The sequence below is a fragment of the Plasmodium chabaudi genome (genome assembly GCF_900002335.3).
Source record: "Plasmodium chabaudi chabaudi strain AS genome assembly, chromosome: 10".
Lineage (NCBI taxonomy): Eukaryota > Apicomplexa > Aconoidasida > Haemosporida > Plasmodiidae > Plasmodium > Plasmodium chabaudi.
In genome coordinates this window covers 325,180-351,742 of record NC_030110.2, presented here as the reverse complement: position 1 = coordinate 351,742, position 26,563 = coordinate 325,180, and the positions used below count along the sequence as shown (strand labels likewise).

At 24.4% G+C, this 26,563-nt stretch overlaps 8 protein-coding genes and 2 non-coding genes across 10 annotated transcripts; 6 read left to right on the top strand and 4 right to left on the bottom strand.

Moving 5' to 3' along the window:
- The first annotated feature begins 732 nt into the window (after positions 1-732).
- Positions 733-805, top strand: PCHAS_1008540. Its single transcript has one exon. It is a non-coding gene; the product is annotated as a tRNA-Ile (tRNA).
- A 622-nt stretch (positions 806-1,427) lies between these two features.
- On the bottom strand, positions 1,428-1,509 carry PCHAS_1008520. The gene has a single exon. It is a non-coding gene; the product is annotated as a tRNA-Ser (tRNA).
- Positions 1,510-2,779: 1,270 nt separating this feature from the next.
- Positions 2,780-4,952, top strand: PCHAS_1008500 (erythrocyte vesicle protein 1, putative; the record flags this gene model as incomplete). Its single annotated transcript, XM_738208.2, has 2 exons — positions 2,780-2,883; positions 3,041-4,952. The coding sequence occupies 2 exons, from the start codon at positions 2,780-2,782 to the stop codon at positions 4,950-4,952; spliced, it is 2,016 nt and encodes a 671-aa protein (XP_743301.2).
- Positions 4,953-5,842: 890 nt separating this feature from the next.
- Positions 5,843-7,920, top strand: PCHAS_1008400 (actin-like protein, putative; the record flags this gene model as incomplete). The annotated part of the gene is made up of 7 exons (XM_016798283.1): positions 5,843-5,901; positions 6,119-6,184; positions 6,281-6,311; positions 6,449-6,536; positions 6,645-6,748; positions 6,911-7,082; positions 7,187-7,920. The coding sequence occupies 7 exons, from the start codon at positions 5,843-5,845 to the stop codon at positions 7,918-7,920; spliced, it is 1,254 nt and encodes a 417-aa protein (XP_016655513.1).
- Positions 7,921-8,185: 265 nt separating this feature from the next.
- On the bottom strand, positions 8,186-9,757 carry PCHAS_1008300 (zinc finger protein, putative; the record flags this gene model as incomplete). Its single annotated transcript, XM_738142.2, has 1 exon — positions 8,186-9,757. The coding sequence occupies one exon, from the start codon at positions 9,755-9,757 to the stop codon at positions 8,186-8,188; it is 1,572 nt and encodes a 523-aa protein (XP_743235.2).
- Positions 9,758-11,267: 1,510 nt separating this feature from the next.
- Positions 11,268-12,217, bottom strand: PCHAS_1008200 (peptide chain release factor 2, putative; the record flags this gene model as incomplete). The annotated part of the gene is made up of 4 exons (XM_016798282.1): positions 11,268-11,393; positions 11,482-11,581; positions 11,686-11,954; positions 12,131-12,217. 4 exons carry the CDS (start codon positions 12,215-12,217, stop codon positions 11,268-11,270), a joined length of 582 nt encoding a protein of 193 aa, XP_016655512.1.
- Positions 12,218-13,353: 1,136 nt separating this feature from the next.
- PCHAS_1008100 (replication protein A1, large subunit, putative) lies at positions 13,354-16,842 on the top strand (the record flags this gene model as incomplete). Its single annotated transcript, XM_734232.2, has 1 exon — positions 13,354-16,842. One exon carries the CDS (start codon positions 13,354-13,356, stop codon positions 16,840-16,842), a length of 3,489 nt encoding a protein of 1,162 aa, XP_739325.2.
- Positions 16,843-18,202: 1,360 nt separating this feature from the next.
- On the top strand, positions 18,203-19,580 carry PCHAS_1008000 (NAD(P)-binding protein, putative; the record flags this gene model as incomplete). Its single annotated transcript, XM_016798280.1, has 2 exons — positions 18,203-18,419; positions 18,547-19,580. 2 exons carry the CDS (start codon positions 18,203-18,205, stop codon positions 19,578-19,580), a joined length of 1,251 nt encoding a protein of 416 aa, XP_016655511.1.
- Positions 19,581-20,366: 786 nt separating this feature from the next.
- On the bottom strand, positions 20,367-22,214 carry PCHAS_1007900 (chaperone protein DnaJ, putative; the record flags this gene model as incomplete). The annotated part of the gene is made up of 1 exon (XM_739024.2): positions 20,367-22,214. One exon carries the CDS (start codon positions 22,212-22,214, stop codon positions 20,367-20,369), a length of 1,848 nt encoding a protein of 615 aa, XP_744117.2.
- Positions 22,215-23,612: 1,398 nt separating this feature from the next.
- PCHAS_1007800 (methyltransferase, putative) lies at positions 23,613-26,554 on the top strand (the record flags this gene model as incomplete). Its single annotated transcript, XM_016798279.1, has 3 exons — positions 23,613-26,057; positions 26,235-26,318; positions 26,480-26,554. The coding sequence occupies 3 exons, from the start codon at positions 23,613-23,615 to the stop codon at positions 26,552-26,554; spliced, it is 2,604 nt and encodes an 867-aa protein (XP_016655510.1).
- Positions 26,555-26,563: the final 9 nt, after the last annotated feature.

Sequence of the window (26,563 nt, the reverse complement as noted above, 5' to 3'; positions counted from 1 at the left end):
AATTTACGTATGATTTTAAAACGATGTTTTATTATTTTTTTATGTATTATCTATAATTTTACACTAATTTTTCGGTAATTGGCATTTTCCCAAATTTTTCTATTAATTATTTTTCGTTTTTTTATTTTGTTTTATTATAAGGCGCATTTTTTATTATAACTATATAAATATCAAATAATTTGTAAAAAAAAAAAAAAAAAACGGCAATAAGTGTATAACTATGTTGCAATGTATAATGCATATTTTATTTTTCGCTTTTAATTTCATATATGATCAAAGTATAATTTTAGTTAATTTCACATATATACTTCTTTTTATTAAATGTTTTAATATTGCATTTCCGTTTTATATAATCCGTTGTTTTGGGGAATAATTATTATTCCCATTTCAAACCCCTAATTCTTTATTTTTCACTATAATAAAAACCCATAAATCTATTATACTTACATTAATACAACATATAAATTATATATTTATATTTAATTCCATTTGGGATGGAGTACATACAGAATGGAAAACAAGAATAAAGTAAAAATATAAAAAATACAATACCATTTACTTTATTAAAAAATGTAAAGGGATAAAACAAAATACGGAAATGAATTCCTTTTACTTTTTAATAGCATTTTTTTATTTTTATTTTGGATAATATATTACATAAATTATAATCAATATTATGCAAAATGAAAATTAAAAATTGTTATTCATTAGTTACTTAAATTTCATGTGTAAGATCCATTAGCTCAGTGGTTAGAGCGTCGGTCTTATGTACCGAAGGTCGTGGGTTCGAAACCCACATGGATCATTAAAATATTATTAGGAAAAAATATATTATATTATTTTCTATGTGTTATATAAGTAGGTTTTGCTTAGTTAAATATAAATGCAAATAATATTATATTTATTATATAATTTTTTTATGTCTTGCTTTTTTTTCTACATTTTAATAAGAAATTTAATTTTAACTAATAAATGTATATACTAAAAATTAAAAAAATAAATTACGCTTTATTTATAAAAAAATCTTATGGGTATGATAATGTATTTGTAATTAATTAATTATAATAGATATATTATACAAGTAAAAATTTTTCATTAAATTAATATATAACCATTATAATATAAATATTGAGCAATCTTAAATATGTTATTGATTTATTATTATAGTAAAAAAGTATATTGCTGCATACTATAATAATCATCCCCTGCAAACGACTATACCAATTTATTTTATTTATTATGAATAAAATATTCCCTATTATATAATTAATAATCAAATAGTATTATATAAAAGCGATATTCCTTTGCAAGATTTATAGTTATAAATTTTATATATTTTATCACAAACCTTTTATTTTATTAATATTCTCATATCACAACTATTTTTATATAAACTTTTTTACTTATTAAATAAAAATTAAAAGAGCCGACAGCGGCAGGATTCGAACCTGCGCAGGCAAAGCCTATCAGATTTCTAGTCTGACTCCTTAACCACTCGGACACACTGTCTCAAAGTTTATAATATTTTATATATAGTATTGGTGTTATTAAAAAATAGAATTTTACCAATATATAATTTTTTATGTCATTAGAACTATTTTTTAATATATGCAACAATTATTATTATATATATATTATATTAATTTTAATCTAATAGTGCTTTAATAAACAGTATTTAATTATTCTAAAAAATATATATTATAGCCTATATCTATATCAATAAATAAGTATGCCATTGTAAATATTTTATTTACGTCGTTATTTATAGATTATGGAAACAAATAAATTTTTTGTTTTGTTTATAAGCCCATCTAAAATAATTAAAAAGAATTTTATAGTAAGTTAAGTATCTTAATATGCATAAAGATGTTGTAAGATTATTATTTTATCTCTTAATCGTATTATTTTAAAATTTGTTAAAATTATAAAATTATTACAATAATGTGTTGTAATGTTTTATAGAAAAAATATAATAATTATTTAGATATTGAGTTATATAAAATTATGTATAATTGGATAATATATGTTGTCGATTTATTTACAAAAATAAAATGATGAATAAATAGTATCATTGAGTACAATTTAATTTGTTTACTATTTCCAATGTTATAGAATATAAACAAGTACAATACATTGTCCAGCTGGTTTATATTTTACTAATTTTAATTAATGATATAATAAAACTGTATATAATTATATAATACAAGTATAATTATGTATTTTCGTGCTATATAAATAAATACATTTTATATTAATTGCTATATTAATGCATTAAGAGTATATTTATTTTTCATTACGCGTCCCATATTAATGCTATATAAATATATATATTTTTTATCATAATAACTGTATATATTACCATAGAATTTCGAATATTTAGCTTTCATCATTTTTTATGTCTATGCATATATGTTTCAAATTAATATATAAAAATACGATGTAATATATTATAATTAATTTATATTACTATTTATATATTTTCTAATTAATTCGATTTATTTTGTTTATATTATTTGTTTCTTATATTTTTTGTTATTAATGGCTACATACTGCTTGTTTGTATTGTGCTATAAAAAGCATTTGCTGATATAAAAGCTTAGGATTATAAATATTTATGAGAACATTATGCATATACCTAGATTATATATGATAGGAGATTCATTGTAGATAAAGAACATCCTTTTGCAATTTTCCCAAAAATAATTAATAAAACAAATTATTAAATATAAAATATGTACCCAATTATATAGGCCTTAAACATATTTGTGTGTATGTGAAAATGAGCCGTCCTTTTGTAATATTAATTAATTTCATTTTTGTATTTGCTTTAAAATTTGATACTTACGTTTTATGTGTATGGACAAATGAAGATAAACAACACAGGTAATACTAAATGAAACTATAAACACTTTGATATGATTTACATATAGTTAGCCAAAATGGCACACAAATTGGTTTGTTGAAACTATTGCACGAGTTTATTATATTAGTTTATGTCATTTATTCACTTAAATTTATTTATTTTGTTATTTTTTGAAAGGTCATTTCACATTAGCAAATTAAATAGAGTTAATAGAATACTGAGCAGTACTAATTCGGATACATCAGACAACACAATAAAAGGAACTAAATCTTCAAACGATTCTCAGAAAAAAGGTTTGGGGAAAAAGAGCCATAAAAAAAAGGGAAGTAGTAATGGCAGTATTGAACAGGAGGATAGTGAATTAAAAACTTCTACAGAAGGTGAAAATACATATACAGGCTACTTATCAAGTAACACAATTGGATCAACTGGATCAACTGGATCAACTGGGCCTGATGAGTTTGTATATAACATCAATGAGGGTGCAATAAAAAAACATCGTCGTCATTCATCTATTTTTAATTGTTTTACTAATTCGAACAATGATGATGATGGAGATAGTTACAAACAAAAGGATGCAAATGAAAGTAATTTAAAAATAAAATCTGATGATGACCCCGGTGAGGGGCAATCACAAGCTTGGGGAAATAACAAAGGAAACAAATATGAAGGAAATACAAATCCTCACAAATTAGATGATAATTATTTAACTAGAAGAAACAGTTCTACATCGAATTATGAAATTAACCTTGCGTTGGTTACCAAAGTTATAGATTCCAATAAAAACATTCTAAAACGTGAAAATGATAGAATAATTAAAGATAATATGAATAAAAATAGTAGTACTGTAAGATCAAGAGACATGCTATTTAATACGTCAGCTAGAAATATAGATACATTTTTTTATGATAAAATTATAACTCATTTATTAGGATATGCATATATATTTTATGAGCATAAAATAAATATTAATAAATTGGAAAAAACGTTAATAAAAGATTATTATTATAATTATAAAGTACTTAAAGGTTCAATAAATACGATTCCAGAAGAATTTAAATATAACCAAAACATTAATAAAACAGATTTAGTTTACAGCAGATTGAATCATTTAGGAATAGAAAAATACTATTATGGGTTTAATAGAAATTTACATACATTTTTATTTTTAGCGCGTGAATGTTTACAAAAAGAGCATGCGTTGGAAAAAGTATATGAATCATTACCATTAGATTTTGAGTTTGATAGAAAAGAATTAAAAGAAAAAATTCAGGCATCTACTTCTGATGAGATGGATATATATGGCTTTTCTTATAACATGTTTGATCAAATATGTAAATTTTTACATACATATAATTGTTTTAATTTGAATTATATATCAAACAAATTAATAAATAATTTAAATTCAAAAAACTCAAATTCAATCATAACAAAAGAATTGAATAACTTAACCGAATATACCCAAGCTACATATTCGGAGATTATAGAATATTTAAAAGACCTGACATACTATATTTCTAATTTATTTGAATATGGGCACAAAGAAAATTTATTTAATGAATTAGTTATATTTTGTTATTCATTATTTTTTGATTATTACATAGATACTCTAGATAAGTTATTAGATATAATGCAAATACATTTGGATCATCCATTTAATGAGCGAATAAAAAACGAATTATCAACTATAAATATTCGAGTTAAAGCCCATCGAGATTTTGTGGAAAATGAAGTGGTTAGTTTTTATCGAAAGTACAACATATCTGAGAATTTATCAGAATGCGTTACTAACATTTTTTCAAATAATGAATATAGAGTTATAATTTTAGAACAATATTTGGATTCAAGATATTCAAATTATTTATCACTTATATTGCTCATTTTTAGATATTTAAAAGTTTTTGTATTTTCAATGTCTACTTATTCAAACTTACAAATTACGTATTCTCTTTTATCAGATCTTAAAAAAAAAAAAGTTAAGTACGACGAGGCTTTGAATATACTTTCTCATCATGCCTCCTTTAACATATTTGATAGAGAGTTTTTTAATAAAAAAAACAGAAATTCAAAAAGTGCAAAAAACAAATAACAATTATATGTACTGTTAGTTGAAGAATTGATAATTAACCTATGTTTCTTATATTTCGAGCGATAATACCTATATATGTTTTAACTATTTTCAAATTGTTCTCTACTTGTATTATTTTGAGTCTAATGGTCCCTATGACAAAATCCTAGAATATTATCCTCATTTCCCACTTTCCTATTACATACTTATATATGCATAGATAAGTGATTATGCGGGTATCCATATATATATTAATATGGATTTATAGCATATCCATATTTTTTAATTGTGTTTTTGATTTTGATATACGATTTATTATTACGGATTTTCACTAATTAGTGCATTATTTATTATACTATTTTTTTACAAATTAAATGAGGTTAAAGCAGTACATACAAATTTATATATATGTTATTCTTATCAAATTTATCTCATACCATTTTTTAAGTGATTTTTTTAGAAATGCTAAACTTAAAAATTTTTTTATATGTTCCGTTTGTTTTTTATAAATTATGTGGACAATATTTTTTAACTTTCCATTATTTCTCAATAAATATATTAGTCATAATAGTAAAAAATACGATAAAAATAAAAATGAAATAAAAATTAATATAAGAGGGGTAATAATTAATGATAAGAATAAGCCCATATTTTGCCTATTCTCTCATTCTATATCCTATGAGTAGCTTATATATATAAATATTGAGCGTAAAATAATATATGTATAAAAAAAGACAAATGGATACTAGAAAGGAAAGGCTAATTACATATGATCAGATTAACACAAAATTTAATCAAATTATTTAGAATGATATAATTTGCATAATACATAATTCCTTTATTTTATTTATTTTGCCACATGCTAATTAAATAGTTATCCATTTTTTGGCAAAAAATTTTTTTAAAATAAAATGGAAATTCAAGAGGACAGGAAACATGTCCCCGTAATTATTATGGACCCCGGAACATGGTATAAAAAGGATATTAAATAAAATTAAATAAACAACAAATGGATAGACAATTTTTTTTTCGTACACAAAAGTATGATTTTTCAAAATGTACTGCAATTTTATTTATCATCAAAAAATTCACCCCTATAACAGGGATTACAGCAATAGATGGATATGACCTATGCATATTATATCTATATAATTGGTGTTATTAATTTTCGTTGTTAATACGAATAGGAAAATAAAGATTGGCTTCGCTACGGATGATTTGCCCACTTTTGAGATGCCTTGCATATACATAGAGTATGCCGCATTTTATTATAATTACATTATGAAGACTCGTATCGATATTCATTACAAATTTTCACGATTATTTATTTTTTAATTACTGTTTTTTAGAAAAGAAATGACGAATTCAAAAATAGTAAAAGTAACAAAAAAAAATTCATATAAATACTTACATTTGATATTCAAAAAATGATACATGCTTATAGTAGCACTGTATCCATTTTTATTATTATGCATGTGCAAAAAATTTATACATATATATATACCCCTAAAACATAGTTTGGCTATGATGCCATAGAGGAGTATACATTAATAAAGTATGGACATAACAAATACAATAAAGCCAAAAATGACGAATCCACTAAAGGTTATGCAAATTATTATAGTATAAATAGAATAGGAAAAATAAAAAAATTGGTATATCTCACGCTTATTGTCTTTATATAATAAATATAACATTTAAATCATTCTTCAGATGAGCAATTGGTGAATGTCAATACTGTATTTGCAGATCCTCGGCACCCCTTAAGCAATAATCAATACCCTCATTTACTAGAAGTGTATAACCACCTTATAAAGGTATTATTTCATAAATAAAAAAATATATATGTATATGTCATAGTTTCTCACACAGGCGCATTTAAATAACTCGATATTTACTATATGCCTTAATAACGCTTTGGATTTTTGTTTGATTTATTTGAATTTTTTTCACTTTTTGGTTCCATTCCTTTAAAATAGAAATTAAATATTAACACTTGTGATTACCATTTGTTGGTGATAATTCCCGAGATGGTCGAAAAATTATATGCGACAAACTTGCTAAATTGGGCTTTTAAAATTCATGATTTTTGTTCGATATCTTTTATCTATAATTCACTCGCGGCATCTTACTATTATGGATTAAGAACAGGTTAGGATACAACTGTCAAAAAAAATGAATTCCTTCAAATGTGCAAAACTTATTTATTTGTTGCAACTTATGTTTATGGGCGATTTATTTTTTTTCATATTAAGCTCTCGTCGTTGATTTGGGTGAAAGTGCTAGCAGAATCATTCCTGTGGCTGAAAATAATGGAACATTCTTGGAGTTTGCAAAAATAAGCGAAATAAATGGATATTTAATAAGCAACTATATTTCAAATTTTGTGAAAATTAATGACAACTATATCGATTATATATTAATACAGGATTATAAAGAATCAAATAGTTATGTAAGTCTAGATATAGATAATAATATAAAAATTTTGACTGAATGTAATGGTATAATAAAGCCATATAAAATACCATACAATAATAATATATATATAGATCCAAAAGGAGAAATATTAAGTCATGAAATATATTTTAAGCCTGAATTTTTAGCTCATTTGCCAGGAAATTTTTATAAACAAAATATAATTTCTTTGAGTCAATTAATATTCGAAGCTATTTCTTCATGTCCAATTGATTTAAGAAAAGTGCTACTCAATAATATCATATTAGTTGGTGGCGTTTCTAATTGCATAAATATGCCTGATAGATTGCATATAGAGTTAAATAAAATATTACGGGTTAAAAATTTTAGTGAAAATACTAGAATATCAATAAAGCATATTCGCATGGCAGATATTGCTTCCTATTTAGGAGGCAAGAAATATGCAAAAATAATTTATTCTAATCAAAAAAAATGGATAACCAAAAACGAATACTTTGCCAAACCAACAAACGAGATATTACAGAAACTTTTTATGTGGGCAAATATTCTATAAGGGGCATGGAATATGCAAATAACGTGCATAGGAATATATAAATAAAAAGTAGGGCAAAACGAGGCAAAGACTATTTGTGATTTTTTTATTCATAAAAATTTATAATATTTGGAAAAAACAAAAACATATTTTTATGCATATATTCCATGCAAAAAAAATTATTCCATTTCAAAGAATGGAAATATCTTAAAACTGCACAGGTATACTGCTCCTGATGTTGATAAGGAGGGATGGAAATGCAAAAAAAGCATGTACAGCAAGATTATTACAGAAAAAAAATAGACTCACTTTTATAATATTTATTTAAATTATTTGTTTTCACATTTAAATCTAAATTATATTTTTTCATTACATCTATATAATATTTGTATTTACGATATTGCTGATTATTCTCTTTCTTTTTTTTTAATACATCTATTTTATCACATTTTCCTGATTCTCTATTTTCCAGTGGGAGTTTTTGTTTAAATATGTATGCAAGTTTTCTATTAATAGCTTCTGACCCATCTGGTAATATTAAATTATTGTATTCATTTAACTCTGGTTTTATGTATCCAAATTGTTCTAACACTTCATAAATCATGTTATGATCTATGCTTTTACTTAATTCTTCTTCTTTAACTTTATAATCATCAGAATTATCACTGTTATAATTATCAGATATGTCGTTATATTTTGTTATAGATTCATCAGAACTATTTCTACTAGCTTTATTTTTAATATTAGTCTCTTTATGATCGGATGATGAATAATCTGCATTATAATTTTCATGGGATATATTACTTTGGTTGTCATTTAATTTTTTTTCACAATTTTCATTTTCACCTTCTTTTATAGTTAATTTCGTTTCTTTCTTTTCAGAATTAATAGTTTTTTTTAAATTGTTTTTGTTCTTATGCAACATGCATAGAACTAATTCTTTATCTTCCTTATTTGCAATATATTTATTTAACAAATCAACATATGTTTTTGAAAAATCGTAATATTTTTCAATAAAAGTAAAAAAATTTGAATGAAGTTTAGTATGACTTTTACATATCATATGTGATTGTAATGCTTTAACAGATTTAAAATATTTAAGACAGTAAATACATATATTTTCTTCATATATTTTTTTCCCTATTGTTAAAAGAATTTTGTTCAAATTTGTTACAAATTTTATATCAGGAATATAAAAAGTATAATTTTCATTCATATGTTTAATATTTTCTTCAATAGTATTAAAAATTCGATTATCAAAAAAGCAAACTAATGGATTATCATAAGTTACATTAGCTTTTAATAAATAATCTTCAGTTGTTGCATATATCACTTTTTTCGCCCCATTTGTGTTATTATTTGCATTGTTAGTAAATCTATCTTTTTTTTGCTTATTACCGTTGGTATTGTTTTTGTTTTTATTACTTTCTTTTTTTTTATGATCATTGCTAGAGCCGTTTTTATCTTTTTTGTTTTTTTCCTTCTCATTTCCATCTTCTATTTTTTTTAAATTACTAACCTTTTCATTAAATGTTAGCTCATTAATTGCATTCAAATTTAATAACTTTCTTTTTAAATTATATTTATGCCATTCCGATTTAAAATGATATCGAAAAAAAGAATAATTATATATTTGTATATTACATGTATAGCAATTATATGTTTTTTTATTTAAGTCACTATTTTCAATATATATATTTACTTGTTCATTGTTATCAAAATTTATTCTCGAATTGGTATTTATGTTCATATCATCTTGAACAATAACGTCTTCTTTTTTTACGTTGTATATGTTTTTTATTCCATATGGTTTATTAATATTTTCATATTCTTCGAATTGATCGTCTTGCTCCATCATGTGTTTTCGTTTTTTTATTTATCTTGCAAATACTAGTCTTTAACTCACTATAAAATCTTTTGTATTTTAATATATTTCTACGCTTATACCAGTTTGACTCGTAAAAATTAATTATATACGCACATTCATATAAGTGCATTCGTATTTATTTTCAATACGTGTGTTCGTATTTATCAATCACGATTATGTTGGTGACCATGCATATATACACTGATTTGTTGTATATATATTTATATATCCCCTCTTTATAGATAGCTATTTGTTAGCGTAATTACGTATATATGTAATATATTTATATAATTGAATATTTAACTTGAAATAGTAAAGATACGTGCGCTTGTATGCATAAAATGATTCGATTCTTTTTTGATTTATAGTTTTATATCTTCAAAATGCATCTAATTACTATGCTTTTCAGTGCATCGTAGTTTATATATTTTTTTTATCGTTCGTATACTAAGTATGCTTAAAAAAATGATTATGAAAGCATCATAGCGTTTCATTAAAAAAATATATAAAAAATAATAAATAAAAATTAAAAATTGGATGAATGAAAGAATACATGAATGTTTAATTGGATAAATAAACACGTTAATATATATTATAAACAAAACTTGTTATTTATATAATGGAAAATCCACGTATAAAAAAAAATATGTTTAAAAATTAAAATTAAAGGCCTATCGTGTTTAAGTTTACTTATAATTTTATAGCAGCAAAAAAAAATATATTATATGAAAACGCAGGAATGAATGAAATTAAAAATACAATTTTAAGCGTATAGAAAATAAAAATTAATAAGCAAAATATATATATATTATTAAACAAAAAAAAAACGTTTGCTGTCGTTTCTCTGTTTGTTTTTCCGCAATAAAATATTATACGTATATGCCATATATATTAAAATATATTAGGTATATATATGACATTTTTTTTATATACGAGCATTATAGCATTTGCCATATGAAATTAATTTAGTAATTTTTTATGGTTATTTTGCTTTAAAATTGGTTCATTATTTATTTAATAAACGTTTTTAAAATAAAATATCAAAGTATTGGTATACATGAAAGGGTTAAAAAATAATAACAGTATTTAATTAGCATAATATATAGGAGGTATAATTGCCTATATTAAAAATAGGATTATGTCCACAACATTAAAACAAATAATAATTTAAAAAATTAAAATTACATTAAACATAATTTTCCTTTAGGCTTTGTTTTAATATATTTTATATCCGTTTTACAATTTTTTTGTGAAAAAAAATGTTTTAAGTAATATTTCTTGCGTAAAAAGAGAAAAAATACGATTTATTTTAACTATATAATTAAGAATCTTATTTTGGGGCTTTTACCCTTTTTAATTGCAATATAATAACACCTTTGTAATACATATTACATATGTAGATATAGCGTGTACAATATATTTTGGCCTTTTTAAAGATATACCTTGTTTGCATTCCTTAATTAGGATTTTATATAATGTAATATGAGTTGAATGCATTTCATTAAATGTCACTATCGTAAATTATATGTTTTTGTCTGTCACTTTTTATCTCTGATCTTTTTTTTTTGTAATTGATCGATCTATTTTTTTCCGCCTCAGTCAATTTCAAAATTTGCCTTTTTTCCTTCTATAAAAATGTGTGCAATTCACATGGATGAGTATGTATCATATGTACATGCACATGCGCATATATTAATTTTCCATTTATTTTTTACCTCTATTTGATTTATAATATCTTCCTTGGCTTTATTATTGATTGAGGTTATTTTTTCATATAATAATTCGCGAGCATATACTCGATTTTGCTGTAAACACCTGAATAAAGCGAAGGAATTTTTAAATGGAATAAATAATGAGAAGGAAAAAATATAAACACTAGCAAATAATAAAAAATGTCTGTTCCCTGTAAAATTGCGTACCTATATTTGTGGCACTTAATAACTATTTTATCGTCGTTAGTGCGGTCATATTTTATCATGACACAATTGTTTGTTTTGTTTACTTTTTGTCCACCTTTTCCTGTACCTTTAATAAATGTCTCTTCGATATTTTTAGGGCAAATTCCTATATCTTGTAATTTTTTATTTATTATATCTAACTTATCATTTAGCGAATTTTTTAAGTATGTTCGCTGTATTGGTCTTTTTATCGTTCTTAGGTTAAGCGATATATTTGTGAATTGGTTGTTCTAAATGTGGGTAAAAAATAGTGTGTGTGTAAAGAAGGAATAATACTAAACGACTGTACAGATATATACGTGTGTAGGGACGATTATGCTTATATGATATTTCTTTTATTCATGTATTATGAGAGAAGACAATTATATTATACATAAATTGTTAACTTTTTTTATAAATAATTTACCTTAGAAAAACTGATGAAACATTTGGCAATATTTGCATGCATATATATATTTACGTAGATAACAAATAAAGTAAAATTAAAAAACATTATATGGTCTTCAGAAAAATAAGTATTATAAATAAATATGTGTATGTGAGAATGTGAACAAATAAAAAAAATATACATGCATGTTTTCCCGCGTTTTACTCATAGCTTTATAAGTATTCGTTATTCATTTATACATTTTTATAGGCTTATTAAAATTTTATGTGCAGTTGGTGAAAACATACACTTGTAGTTAACTTTTTAAATCGATAAATTGGGCTTTTAAAAATATGAAACTCTATGTGCTTATTTATTGTTTTAGGGATATCATATAAAATTTAAAAACCGAAAAAAGGAATACATTGTTATGGCTATTTAAGACTATTTTAATTGGATGCGCTAAATATATGGTATATTGGTAAACGCCTTTATCTTCTTATTTTTTTCTTACTATTTCTTCTATATAATCAAAAAATATAATTGCTTGAGGGTATTCACATTACATTATCCCTAAGATATAGAAACAAACACGAAACTAAAAGATATTATAAGTTATATAATAAATGTAAAATAATATTGTAAAAAAAAAATTTTGTTCTTTTTATTATTTTTTACTTTGGAGCATACGCTTAAAAATGCATTGACCATGTGTACATGTACTCACTTATGTTTTGCGTATGTATTGCCAAAAGTGATGTAAAAAGAAATAAAAGAAAAAATAAATAATAATACGAAGGTTAATTTACATTGTTTTATACATTTAAGGAATTTTTCATATAAATATATAATGTGTTTGATTGAAAAAATATACCAATTAAAAAAAAAATAAATATATGCATGAAACATTTAAAGGCATAATTTTTATCCTATTATTTTAATTTTTTTCTTTTGTGTTTTTTCTTCAACACATTAATCTATTTTATTTCGATTTTTTCTAGCTAATAATTAATTTAAAAAACAAAAAAATTGTAAACATATTTATTATTTGAAAAAAGAGGCAGGTTAACAATGTAAATTTGTATTTATTGTATAGGATACAAGGAAAATAATTAAAGTTTTGGTAAAAGTAATTAGGAGGGAGGTGTTTGATGAAGATCCTGCCATACAGATATTGATCGTATTGCATTTGTGTATGAATTTTTTAAATATATTTTTTTCTATGTTCTCGTACTTTTAATGCTTTGTAAATAGAGAACAAAATGAATAAGAACGAAGATATTTTATCGAAGGCCACACCAAATTTTATATATAAGTTTTTCACAGAACCTAATTCACCTGAAGCATTAAGATGGATAAACTCTGAGGTGAATTTAATATGTTTTAGCCAAATGAATGCAGGGGGAAGTCAGGTATTTTTAAAAGTAATTGATGGAAGTATCCCTCCACAATATTATGCTATTGTTCACTTAGGTGCCGAAGATAATGGAAATATGGACCCTCCATTATCTTATGTAAAAAAAGTAATTAAAATACAGAAATTTTCTATAACAAACTATTATGGAAAGCTTTTTATTTTAGCAAAAAAAGTTACAATTTATTTAAATATTGAAAATTTTGATATAGAAGATTTATTTAAAAAACACCACTTACAAAGTATATCTTATTTGCTTTTAAATTCACAAAATGATTATGGCGGTTCTAATGACCAGCGATATCCAACTAGCAATAGGACTAGGGAGGACAATAGCTATGCATGCGAAGGATATAATAACAATAATAATGACAATAATGGTAACTATCCTAAATACAGCAATAACCCCCCTAGTAATTATAACCAAAGAAACAATCCCAATGGGAATAATCCAAGAGGAAACACCTCACCCTATAAGTACGATGATATGTATAGAGGAAATAATAACAAAGAATGTAATAATAATTGGCAAAGTTCGAATAATTATAATAAACCAGGTGGTGAAAACTATGAAATGAATTATCGCAATCCTAATATGAGTATAACAAAAGATACACCTACTAAAAATACCATGCCAGGTGGCTATAATGAATCTTATAATAACAAAGAAAATATGAACTTTAGAGAAGATCCTTCACGACGTGATCCTAATGGCCGAAATGGTTACAATAATCCCCATAATAATAATGAAAATAACAATTATTATAATAGAGGTGATGATAATGAAAACAATATGGGGCTAAATAATAGATCGAGAGCACCATATAATGAATACCCAAATTATAACAATAATATAACTAGTAAAAATGATGGAAGATTACCAATGCACGAAAAAAATATAAATGCATGTAAAATGAATTCAGAATATAGCAATAACAGAAATTATACTACGAATTATGACCATAATCGCACTTTTGAAAATGATCAATACAACAATAATAATAAGAGCAAAACTCATAACATCAATATAAATCCAAATACACATCACCCTGGAAAATATGATACGCATGCTTACAAAATGGGGGATTCTGGATATTATAGTGGCGATAATAATAGAAATAGTAATAACAATAGTTATCAGAAAAATATAGACCAAGGCTATTTAAAATCCAAATCCTCAGGCTCCTTGCCACTTGAGTCTGAACTGAACGAAAGAAGTAGATCCCATGAATATAAATATGAATCAAACAACGGAAGATATAGTGATAGACGAGAAGGAAATGCAATGGACAATTACGGGCGAAATAAACCTGGAATGATGCCTGAGGAAACTAGGCAACGTGATTTTCAGGGAAATGACAATTATTATAACGAAAGAGATAATAATGATGGTTTTATAAAAAATGGCAATAATAGATTAAACGGAAGTACAAAGGAAAATGCAATGTATAGAGAAAGAAGTGTCGATAATTATAATTCTCATAACGATAATAATATGAATATGGGGAGTAGTATATATGGAACCGAAAAAGAAAATATTCACATTCCTAAGAGGGGAAATTGTGACAGTGATGAGATGATAGAGCAAAGAAAAAGAACTACAGTGGCAAGAGAAATAAATAATAATGGAAATATTCGTAATCCTGATTTAGAAATTGATAGAACTCGATGTAACCCTTATGAAAAAACAGACAATTCTAACTTTAATCAACGGGGTGACAAAAAAGGTAGTTATATGAAAAATGTCGAAGATTGCGCAAATAGCATAAATGGCAGTATGATTTACATGAACGAAACAAATGAAACGCTAAGCAACTTTGATGATGTAAATGAGAAAAAAAAAGTAAATGAAACCAAATTATTAAAAGAAAACAATTTGAATAGAAATAACAGAAAATGTAATCCTTATCCAAATAGTGCAGTTATAAAAATAAATGATGGTATATTAATGCCAATAAATAAGTTGTCACAATATTCTACAAAATGGATAATCAAAGCTAGAGTTCAATCAAAAGATAATATAAGAAAATTTTATACTGGGAATAAAGAAGGCAAAGTATTTAACATCGAATTATGTGATGAATCTGGGGAAATAAAGGTAAATTTTTTTGGAAAAGCTGTAGACAAGTGGTATGATTATTTAGAAGTTGGAAAAATATATAAAATAAGTAAAGGAAATATAAAAAGCGCTAATAAAAAATTTAATACATTAAAACATGATTGTGAAATAACTTTAGATGAAAATTCAATTTTAGAATTATTAGAAGAAAATGATATGAATATACCAAAATATATTTATAATTTTTATCCAATTAGTGAAATAAAAGCTAATATTAATACAGGAACTTTAGTAGATGTAATAGGGATAGTATTAAGTTTTCAAGAGCTAAATCAAATCCTTATTAAAAAAACTGGACAATACAAAGAAAAAAAGGATTTGATGCTAATTGACGAAACAAATGAAACTATTAATGTAACACTTTGGGGTGAAAGCGCTGTAAAAATGGAAGAAATGAATATAACCGAAAATTGTATTATATGTTTTAAATGCTTAAAAGTAGGTGAATGGCAAGGGAAAAAATTAGAATCTCATCCCAAAACAAAAGTAGAAATAGATCCAGAATTAGATAAAGCATATACTTTAAAAAATTGGTGGGCAAATAATAAAAAAAATGTTTATAATACAATAAATTTGGCTACTTCTACTTCGAATAATAATATGCTAAATTTAGAATCACAAAAAACTATACAGGAAATTAAAAAAAATGTTAATTTAGCAAATGAAGAAGTGCTATCCGGAAAGGGAATAATTTTTACAACTTTTGGGTTTATAGATCACATATACAATTCAATACCTGTATATTCAGCTTGCCCTAATTGTAACAAAAAAATGGTAGCAACGGTTATAGAAGATGGTGAGCAAGATATGGATGAAAATGTTTCAGAGTCTATGTATTGTTCTAAATGTAATAAAAATAATATACCAGTATATAATTATTCTATTAATTTAAAAATTACTGATAATACAGATTCTTTAAGAGTATCTGCCTTTGCAAATGCTGCTAAAACTATTATGAATGGACTATCAGCTGAAGAATTTATGAAGCTAAGACAAGAACATATTTCTCAAGAAAATATTGAAAACTTTGATCTTATAGAAAAGGCAAAGCTCAACGAGTTCTTTTTCAGAATCAAAGCATATATGACTTCTCACATGGATGAGATAAAAAAAAATTACACTATTCTTGAGACTATACCCCTAAGCAAACTCTTGGTTGATAACTGTCGCTACTTGATCAAGGAAATCAAACTAGCCACAGAAGCTATCCAAGAATAAGATGAGAAGAAAACTATACGTCTACATCAACCAATGTTTAGTTTCTTTTTCTTTAAAGTCTTTCACTCATAACAACTCATATAACTGTTTCATTAGTTATTCATCACTAATTCATTTTTTTAGTGTATTACATGCATGAATTCATTTACATATTTTATATGTACCATTTTTTTTTCGTAAAATTCATGCATATTGTACAATATTTCGAAAAAAAAAAAAATCAACAATATATTTTGATAACCAAATTTAACTATCTTTTAGTTCTTTTTCAAAAATTATTCATCGAATAATTCAATGACTGATTTATCAGTTATAGTCTTGAAAAAATAATGTGTACAATGTATATGAATCTAGATTTAGAAAATAAAAATAATGATATGGTACTTTTTTACGTATTCCAAATTATCCTAATATACAGTCATAATATATATATATACGGTATAATTTTGCTAAGGGTCTTTTGTTTTTATACCCCAATTGTGACTTTTATAATGGAATATGATAAGTAATATTGGTGTAACAATAAATTGAATAAATGATTAAAAAGGGGAGGGAAAAAATAAAATTCACTACTCAAAGCAAATATAGTCTATCTAATAAATCGTAATATAATTTTTGAACGTATTAGGATAACATTTGTAGGTAAAAATTGTGTAATGATGGCCGATCATATTAATTATATATAAATCGAGCTCACATTATGTGTAAAAAAAGCTTTAGTATGGATATATATGTTTGCACATCACCATATAAGTTTAAAAAATTTATATTTTATGGTTATGTAAAATAAAAAGGATTGTAAATAAGTTTCAAAAATGTATATATTTTTATGTAATTATAAGGCATTATATATATAACTTATTTTTTTGTAATTTTTGAAAGGGCATACTTTATATTACACCTTTACATATACAGTAAAAATCAGTAAAATACCAAGAATATTGCACACAACATATGGGTATGCTTAAAAAATATATTTAATAAATAAAATAAAGGTAAAGAAAAATAGAAAAAGGAGTAGTAAATTCAATAGTAACAATTTAATATATCATTCAATGAAATAATTAAAGCATCCAGTCTGGATACAAGCCATAATAAAAAATTAAAGATATAAAATTTACGATAATATTAATACAAGCACAATAAGGAGGAATATTCGATCTATGCATACACTTTTCCTATTTTGCATTTACATAATCTTTGGACGAATAACAATTATGTTTTAATGTGAGAGGAAGAATAATATCACAAAGCTGTAAAAGTATATTACACAGTATTGTAACGTTTTTTGTTTCTTCTTTGATAAATTGTATTCCTAAATATATTCGTTGTTAACCCTTTGAAAAAACAGCAATAAAAAATGATTTATATTATTAAGAAATATATATATTTTGAATTGTTAATATTGTTACGAGTTGTAAATCATTGGATGCCATTAGACAAAAATATCAATATTGCTATAGTTGCATATTTAACAATTTTAGGGTTTATTTATATATTATTTAAATACATATTTGAAAACCATAAGAGTGTTTTGTTAAACTGCAATTTTAGGAACAAGCATGTTTGTATTATAGGTTCGTTACAAAATAATAAAAAATTTGATTAATATAAGAATGACTTATGAAGTATATTTTTTTACACTTATATTATTATCATATATAGAATGACATATGCTTTCATAATAATTGTAACTTTTTTTAGGTGGTTCCGAAGGACTTGGACTTTCGTTAGCCAAAAAAATACTACATGAAAAACCTCATACAGTATCTATTTTGGCAAGAAATGTAAATAAACTTGAGAAAGCAAAAAACATATTAATAAATGAAATGACAAAAAAAGATATGAATGTTAAAATAAATATAATTCAATGTAATTTAGCATCAAAAGAATCAATTAATGAAGCATTTGAAAATGTATTAATGAATAAAAGCTTAGATACAAATGAAGATGAGTCTAATAATATATATGAAAAGAATATTAATTTCGTAAATAAAAAAACACAAAATGAAGAACTGAATCCAAACGATATAAACAATATAGACGTGCTTATATGCAATGCTGCTTATGTATCTACTAATGAAAATGAAAAGTTGCAATTGAGCGATTTGCTTAACACAATCAATACAAATATTTATGGAAACATCGATTTTATATCTAAGGCTGTTTTACATATGAAAAATAAAAAAGTAGCAATAAAAAGTAAGCAGATTCAATCTAATGAAAATAATAAAAATAATAAAATTTCGAAACAAAATGAACGCCCAGGAGGAGGAATGATTGTGTTTATAAACTCAGAGGGAGCATTATATCCTGTATATGGTTATTCTTACTATTTGATGAGCAAATCGTGTATGTGGATATATAATAATATACTTGATCAAGAATTAAAGCATTTTAATATTCATATTGTAAATGCCTTTTTACCATCAATTGAAACACCAGGGTATGCTCAAGAAAATTTGACAAAACCACTTATTACAAAAAAAATAGAAGCCATTACATCTACTCTTAATTCAGATTATACAGCAAAGAAAGTTATTGAAAAAATTAAACAAGGAAAAAAATTTATAACATTAGATATAAATGGGTTTTTCTTATCTATCTTACATAGTGGGTATAGAAACCCTGATTGCTATTTTGATTATCTTATGAGTGTATCATTTTTTGGCCTTTTGGTTTTTATATCATCTCTATATAAGGTCTATATTGAATATATTATTTATACAAACAAATGAATGCGCATGCTGATCTTTATACTGAAATTTATATATCAGTTGTGTCTTTTTATTGATGAAACGAGTCATAATAAAAAGTACAATAGTATGTTTTATATTACATATTTTTTTTTCGATTCAAATGCCTTTGTAAAATATGCAATGGCTATTATTTTCCATGATTTTATCGATGATACTTTATCATTTTCTTTTTTTACGATTTTTGTCATTTATTATATTTCTTTCACCTGTTTTTTGAGTTACATTTCTTAACTTCACTCCATTTATATTGCATAAATGTATTATAAATGTGTGTAATTAGTAAATTTTACATGTTTTATGTTTTTTTTGTTTTCTATTTTTCCGTCATAAAATAATTTCACCACGAAATACAAGCTAATAATTTGTTTATCTATTCATTTTGTTTTTTATAATTTGTATGTATGTGTTTTCATATATTTATTCATAAACTTGTTAATATTATTGCTAATTTTTTGCTTCAATTGAAATAAATCCACCTCCCCTTAGAGGCCAAAACAGTATTCAAGTGCTGTTTTATAGGTGTCTAAATAATTTTGGTATTATGTTTCTAATAATTTAATATATTTTAAGTTTATATAAGTTTTAAATATAATTTTTTAAAAAAGTAGAAAATTAATTTTCTATCGAGTAAATATACATATGCATGTATACATATAAAATTTAAAAAGGATAAAAACAAAGGAAAAAAATTAAAAAAAACATATGTATATTTAATACAATTTAATTTGTGTTAATTAAGCGATTAAAATTAGGACTTAAGTTGATTTAGTTCGTCGGTTTCAACTTATCAATAAACCATTTTTTTGCAGATGACAATGTAGATTCTGATAAATTTTCAGGATCGCTGTTTTTATTTGAGCTTCGGCCAGTTTCGTTATTATTTTCTTCATTATTATTAAAGGTATAATGTTTGCTTTTCTTTACATCATCTGCATTATATGTATTTTCGTGATGAATAGTAGAATTGTTCATAGATGATCCAACGGTACTATTGAAAGTATTAGATGCATAATTGCTACTTTGGCTAGCATCACCGAATTTCGTATGTGTGTTTTTGACAGTGTTATTATTTTCTGAAATATCAGATGCTCCTGATTTGGGTGGTAATGGTGGTATAGGTATATTAGAATCATTTTTATTTTCGAAATTTGAGATTTTTTTATTGTACATTGCAGATTTGGGTGGTTTAGGAATATTTTCATCAATACCTTTTGAATAATTATTTGAATATTTATTTTCATTACTTCCGTTACCATTTCTAGTAGTATTAGTACTATTATTTTTGTTATAGTTGTTTATATTAATTTTTTGGTCGTTATTGTTGGAATTATTAGCGGTCTGTGGGTTGGGAAGATTAAGCTCTATTCTGTTAAATTCTTCGATGAGCTCGATCTGTCTTTGTGTTAATTTTTCTGGAATGCTTAGACTAAATTTAACGATTAGATCTCCATTAGTATGCGAATCGACTTTAGATGGACCCTTACCCTTTAAAACTTTTTCAGAATTAGGATAAGTTTTAGGTCTAATAAGAAGATCCATATTTCCATTAAGTGTTGGTATATTTACTATACCCCCTAATAAGCATTGCTTAATTGTTAGAGGTACATCTACATATATATTATCATCAATCCATTTAAAAACTTTATGTGGTTCAATATTAATAGTAACAAATAAATGACCATTTTTTCCACCCCTATAACCAGAATGACCTTGATTTGGTATCCTCATTTGCATACCTTTTTTAATTCCAGGCGGTATATCTAATGTTATATTTTTTGTTTGAAATTTTACCCCACTACCTGAACAATGTTTACATGGGTTATTAATAATTTGCCCATTACCTGAGCAGGTTCGGCATGGGACCCCTATGATTATTGGGCCCCTTTCCATTCGTTGAACCCCTGAGCCATTACATACTTTACATATTGTTAAATTAGTACCCGGTTTTTTTCCTGACCCATTACAATTATTGCATGATACCTTTACATTTAATCTTATATTTTTTTCACATCCTTTTATTGCTTCCATAAACTTTAATGTTATTTCTGTTTGTATGTCTTCCCCTCTTGTTGAACTATTTTTATTTCCTGCCATGTTTGTGAACATTTCAGCAAAATCTGTAAACATGAAAGAGGCATCTCCAAATCCAGAAAATGCGCTCTCAAAATTTGATGAAGAATGATTACTGTAATTTGAATCATCTGCCATTCCTGTTTTATCATAAAATTCTTTTTTTTTAGGATCAGATAATAATTCATATGCTGCTGTAATATCAGCCATTTTCTGTTTGGCGTCTGGAGAAGGATTAATATCAGGGTGATACTTTTTCGCTAGTAAGCGAAACTGTTTTTTTATTTCATTTGTAGTAGCATTTCTTGACAATCCTAGTACTGTATAAGGGTCTTGATTAGATGCCCTTCTTGAAAGGTGTATATTTCGTCGTACACGAAAATAAAAAGGTATGCTGTCAGAGCAGGTATTGTTACCGATTTCACATGGGAACAATGCTACTTTATAATTATTTTTGTTGCCTCTTAATATTTGTGTAAATATATTTCGTTTAAAAATTAAATTATTGTTGCGCGCTTTTCTCAAAATTCTCAATGGCAACATTTTGCTTTCATTTCACAAGAAATAAAATATGGGATAAAAAAAACATACAAAAAAATTATACCATAAAAATAAAATGGTCAAATCAAAAAATAACAAAATTTTACAAAAAAAAAACACACAAATTTATTTCAACGTTTAAATTGTATTAAAGTATAAATTTTTTTTTTAAATATTTTCACGTTGGAAATATCATCTTCTATATTAAAACAGCGTTATTTATATGCAGATGCTTTCCTTTTTTGCCTTTTTATTATCTTTTCATTTTTTAATACTTTCTTAATATTGTTATTAGTGAAAAGAATGAATATTAAATTATGCAATGACCAAAAATTTTGAAAAAAAAAATGAGAATTTATACATACAAATTATGTAATAAATTTTCAGGGACTGCGAATGTGAGCAATAGTTTTTTTATATTAAAGCAATTGCATTATGGGAATGTGGAAAAAAAATACATATACATGCATACATACATATATATACAAGGCATATAAATTTTTAATTTTTATAATAGTTGAAAAGTTTATAACTTGGGATTTTAAGATAAAATTATAAACATAATTTTTTCGTTACATACATAAATTATATGTATAATGTAATCAAAATTAAAACAGTTAGATTATGCTACTCTATCCTATTTGTAAAATGTACCCATTTAAATGCATACATAACACTTAGGTTATTTAGTATGCCAAATATTATATATTTATAGGTTTAATGAAAATACATTATTTGTAATATTTTGTAGTTTAGTTTTAGTAAAACAAATAAATAAAAATATATATATAACACCCGGTTTTACATTAAAAAAATATGGATAAATATTTTCAACATCAGTATTATAAAAATCTGATGCTATACTATAATTTGATTATGAGTATTTAATACATAATTGTAATAACTTTTCTGTCAAATAATTTTAATAACTTATTCGTTCATTTTTTTATTTGGTTTATTTTTGTAATATTTTTAAGAATTTATCAAATCCTTTTCCCATCTAAAATTTGCATTACAAAATAGTATTCTTCCACAAATCGTAAGATTGTAATTAAATATTTAATTGACTTTATCGAATAAATATCTGATAAATGATTCTAATAAGAAGATCAACATATATATATAGTACAAAATAACACATAGCGAAATAGCTAAGTAGCAAACACTGATTAGCTAGTGAACGAAACCAATTAATCACACATATTATCCCATTAGTGGCAAAGGAGAGAAATAAAAATCAAATTAAATTCGAGTTATCTTTTCGTTTGTCTTGACTTGGTTTGGCCAAAAATAGAAGGATATTATATACGTGGAAATACTTTGTAGTATGTGATAAGATTTAAGGAGTATATATATGCAACCATAGATTTGTAAAGGCCGAAAGACATAATACCCCCATAAATGGAAGTATTACCTGCAGGTTTTTCTGATTTTCGAAGCAGAGAATACTGGAATCATTTTTTCCAGGCGTTTGATAAAAAAAATTTTGAATGGTATGGATCATATAAAGATATAAAAAATATTATATATGAGTGTATAAAAAAGAGACTAAGTTATTGTGATGGTGAAAATGGGGCTACTGGTGTTATAAGTCCACGAGAACATGAAGAAGGCAAACACACTTTGAAAAACGAACGAGTTAATAAAAATTGCTTATTAGTAAACATTGGTTGTGGTAATTCAAATTTGAGTTATGAATTTTTTGAAGATGGATTCGATAGCATTATAAATATAGATTATTCAGATGTAGTTATTAATAAAATGAAAAGTAAATTTGGTAAAATGATGGAATTTATAAACATTGATATAAATAATAAAGAATGTTTTGAAAATTTTTTGGAAAATTTAGATATTGAAAAACAAAAAAAAAAAAAAAATTTCAAAATATTTTTTGATAAAGCTTTTTTAGACGCATATATATCTGGTGATGAAAGTGAAGAAGAGGTTTGTAAAAATAATGCAAAGAACTATTTTGAATCTATATTTAAGTATATGAATGAAGGTGATATATTTATAATCATAACATTAGCTCAATATTATATAATTAAAGAAGTTGTTAGAAATATATATAATGCAGATATAAAACTTGATGTGAATCCATTTCTTATAAAAAAAAATACAAACGAATTTAGATATCACCCATTTGTTTTTTCCTTTTATAAAACTAATATAAAATTAAAAGATTATACTATGAAGTTATGTAATTTTGAAAATAAGGATTCTAAAATTATATCTTTATGGAAATTACCTCATGAAATACGTGAGATTAGAGACAATTTAAATCTTCATTCATTTAAAAAAGGAAAAAGAATAATTCTGGATATATTTAATCAAAATATAAACAAATGTGAATATAATATTATTGTTTATGATTCTAATGTTCTTAAACCTGTATATAATACAGTCGTTATAGTTGTCCCTTTTGGTTACGAGTTTCATTCATTATATTCAACTTCTGAAGGAAATGAAGAATTAGCTACAAAAATTAAAGGAAAAAGGCTATTACTTGTGATGCGGTCTAATTTTATAATAAATGAATCTAAGACTGCTCATAAAGATAATAAAAACATAGCAAATTGTGAATCTATTAAAGGTGGTGAATTAAACAATACAATTGAATCTAATGAGAAAAGGGAAGACAATTCAAATCCTTCGGAATTCTCTGCGGATGCTCCTAATGGTTCAAATTTATATGACGGTATCCTCGAAAATCAAGACTCAGTTTCTATCCTCTTAAAATCAGTTAAAAACGAACTAAATAAAATAATAAATGAACTTGCTCTTCCTAATTCTAAAAATTTTCCCATAATGGCTTTAAATGAAGACATTAAAAATTACAAAATTATATGTCATGAAAAATCAAATTACTGCTCTAATATTATAATAAGAGATGTACTAGTCACAGACGAATTTATTTCTGATAATTTTGGAGCATTGGAAGATAATAAAACAAAGAAAAATGGAAAAAATAAGAAAAAATCAACGCCAAAAAATAGTACCCAAAATGCAAGTAATAGTGAAAAGGGAAATGATAATGTAGGGGATGAGGAAACAAATAATAAAATAACCTATGATGATGCTAAAAAACTTGCAATTGAACTAATAAAAAAAAATACAGAAGAAAAAAAGAAATATTTCGAAAATAAAGAAATTTATAAAAGACAAATGATATTCTCTTATGATCCATTAACTGTTCAATCTGAAATAATATATACAAAAGAGAAAAAGAAAGCAAATAAATTAAATGAGCATGAGAAAATCGTTTTTGAATATATTGAATCATCAAGTCAATATCATGTAAATTTTTGTTGTACCTTTTTTCTCTTTATATTAAATAATTGTCATGCTAAAGATAACAATTTAATAAATATATGTATATTAGGAGGAGGAACAAATGTGCTTTCGAATATTATTAAATCTATTTTTTGTGATTTTAATTTAAATTTTAATATAGTAGAAATTGATGAAACAGTTCAAAAATTATATAAATTTTTTTATGATAAAGAAGAAATTAGTAATGATAAACATGTGGCAAATTATATCATAAATGATTCTTATGAATATATAAAAAATTTTAATCAACAAAAATATTATGACATCATATTTGTAGATATGAATAATTCTGAAAATTCATACTTAAATATAAATGGACAAAAGTTGTACATAACATGTCCCCATATAAGCCTTTTAAATAAAGATGTCATTACGGATATTAAAAATATTATAAATGAAAAAGGAGTTTTAGTGATTAATTTACTAACTAGAGATAACAATGCTAGAAAATATGTGTATCAATTTTTGAAGGAACTCTTTTCATCTGTAATTAGTATATCTTCTGCAAATAAAGTAAGTTCAAAGAATAAGACAATTGATAAATCATGAAATACAAAATAAATATAAAATACAATAATCTACAAAATAATTATATACCACTTTACATGGTATAGTTATATAAAACTATTTATATATTCTCTATATATTTTATTCCATATATATTCATGTGTTCTTTTTCTGCTTCCTTAGGAAATTAATGAAGTATTGGTTTGCAGTCCGAATGATATAAAAGAAGAAAATATTTTAGACTTTAAAATGAATATAATGAAATGGGTACGTATTTTATTTACATTGCATTAGTGAAAATTCATTTGTATGTAATAACATGTACTTAATTATGTTTCTTACTGGTTGATTTCTTTTATATTATATATATACATTGTATGTAGTATTATGGATACATAATGGATTTTTATTTTTTTTCTTAATTGTAGATACGATGCAACCACAATAGATGGTTTTTAAATTTCGACCTGGCGAGCTTCTTAAATAATATCACGATTTTATGAAACATTTAA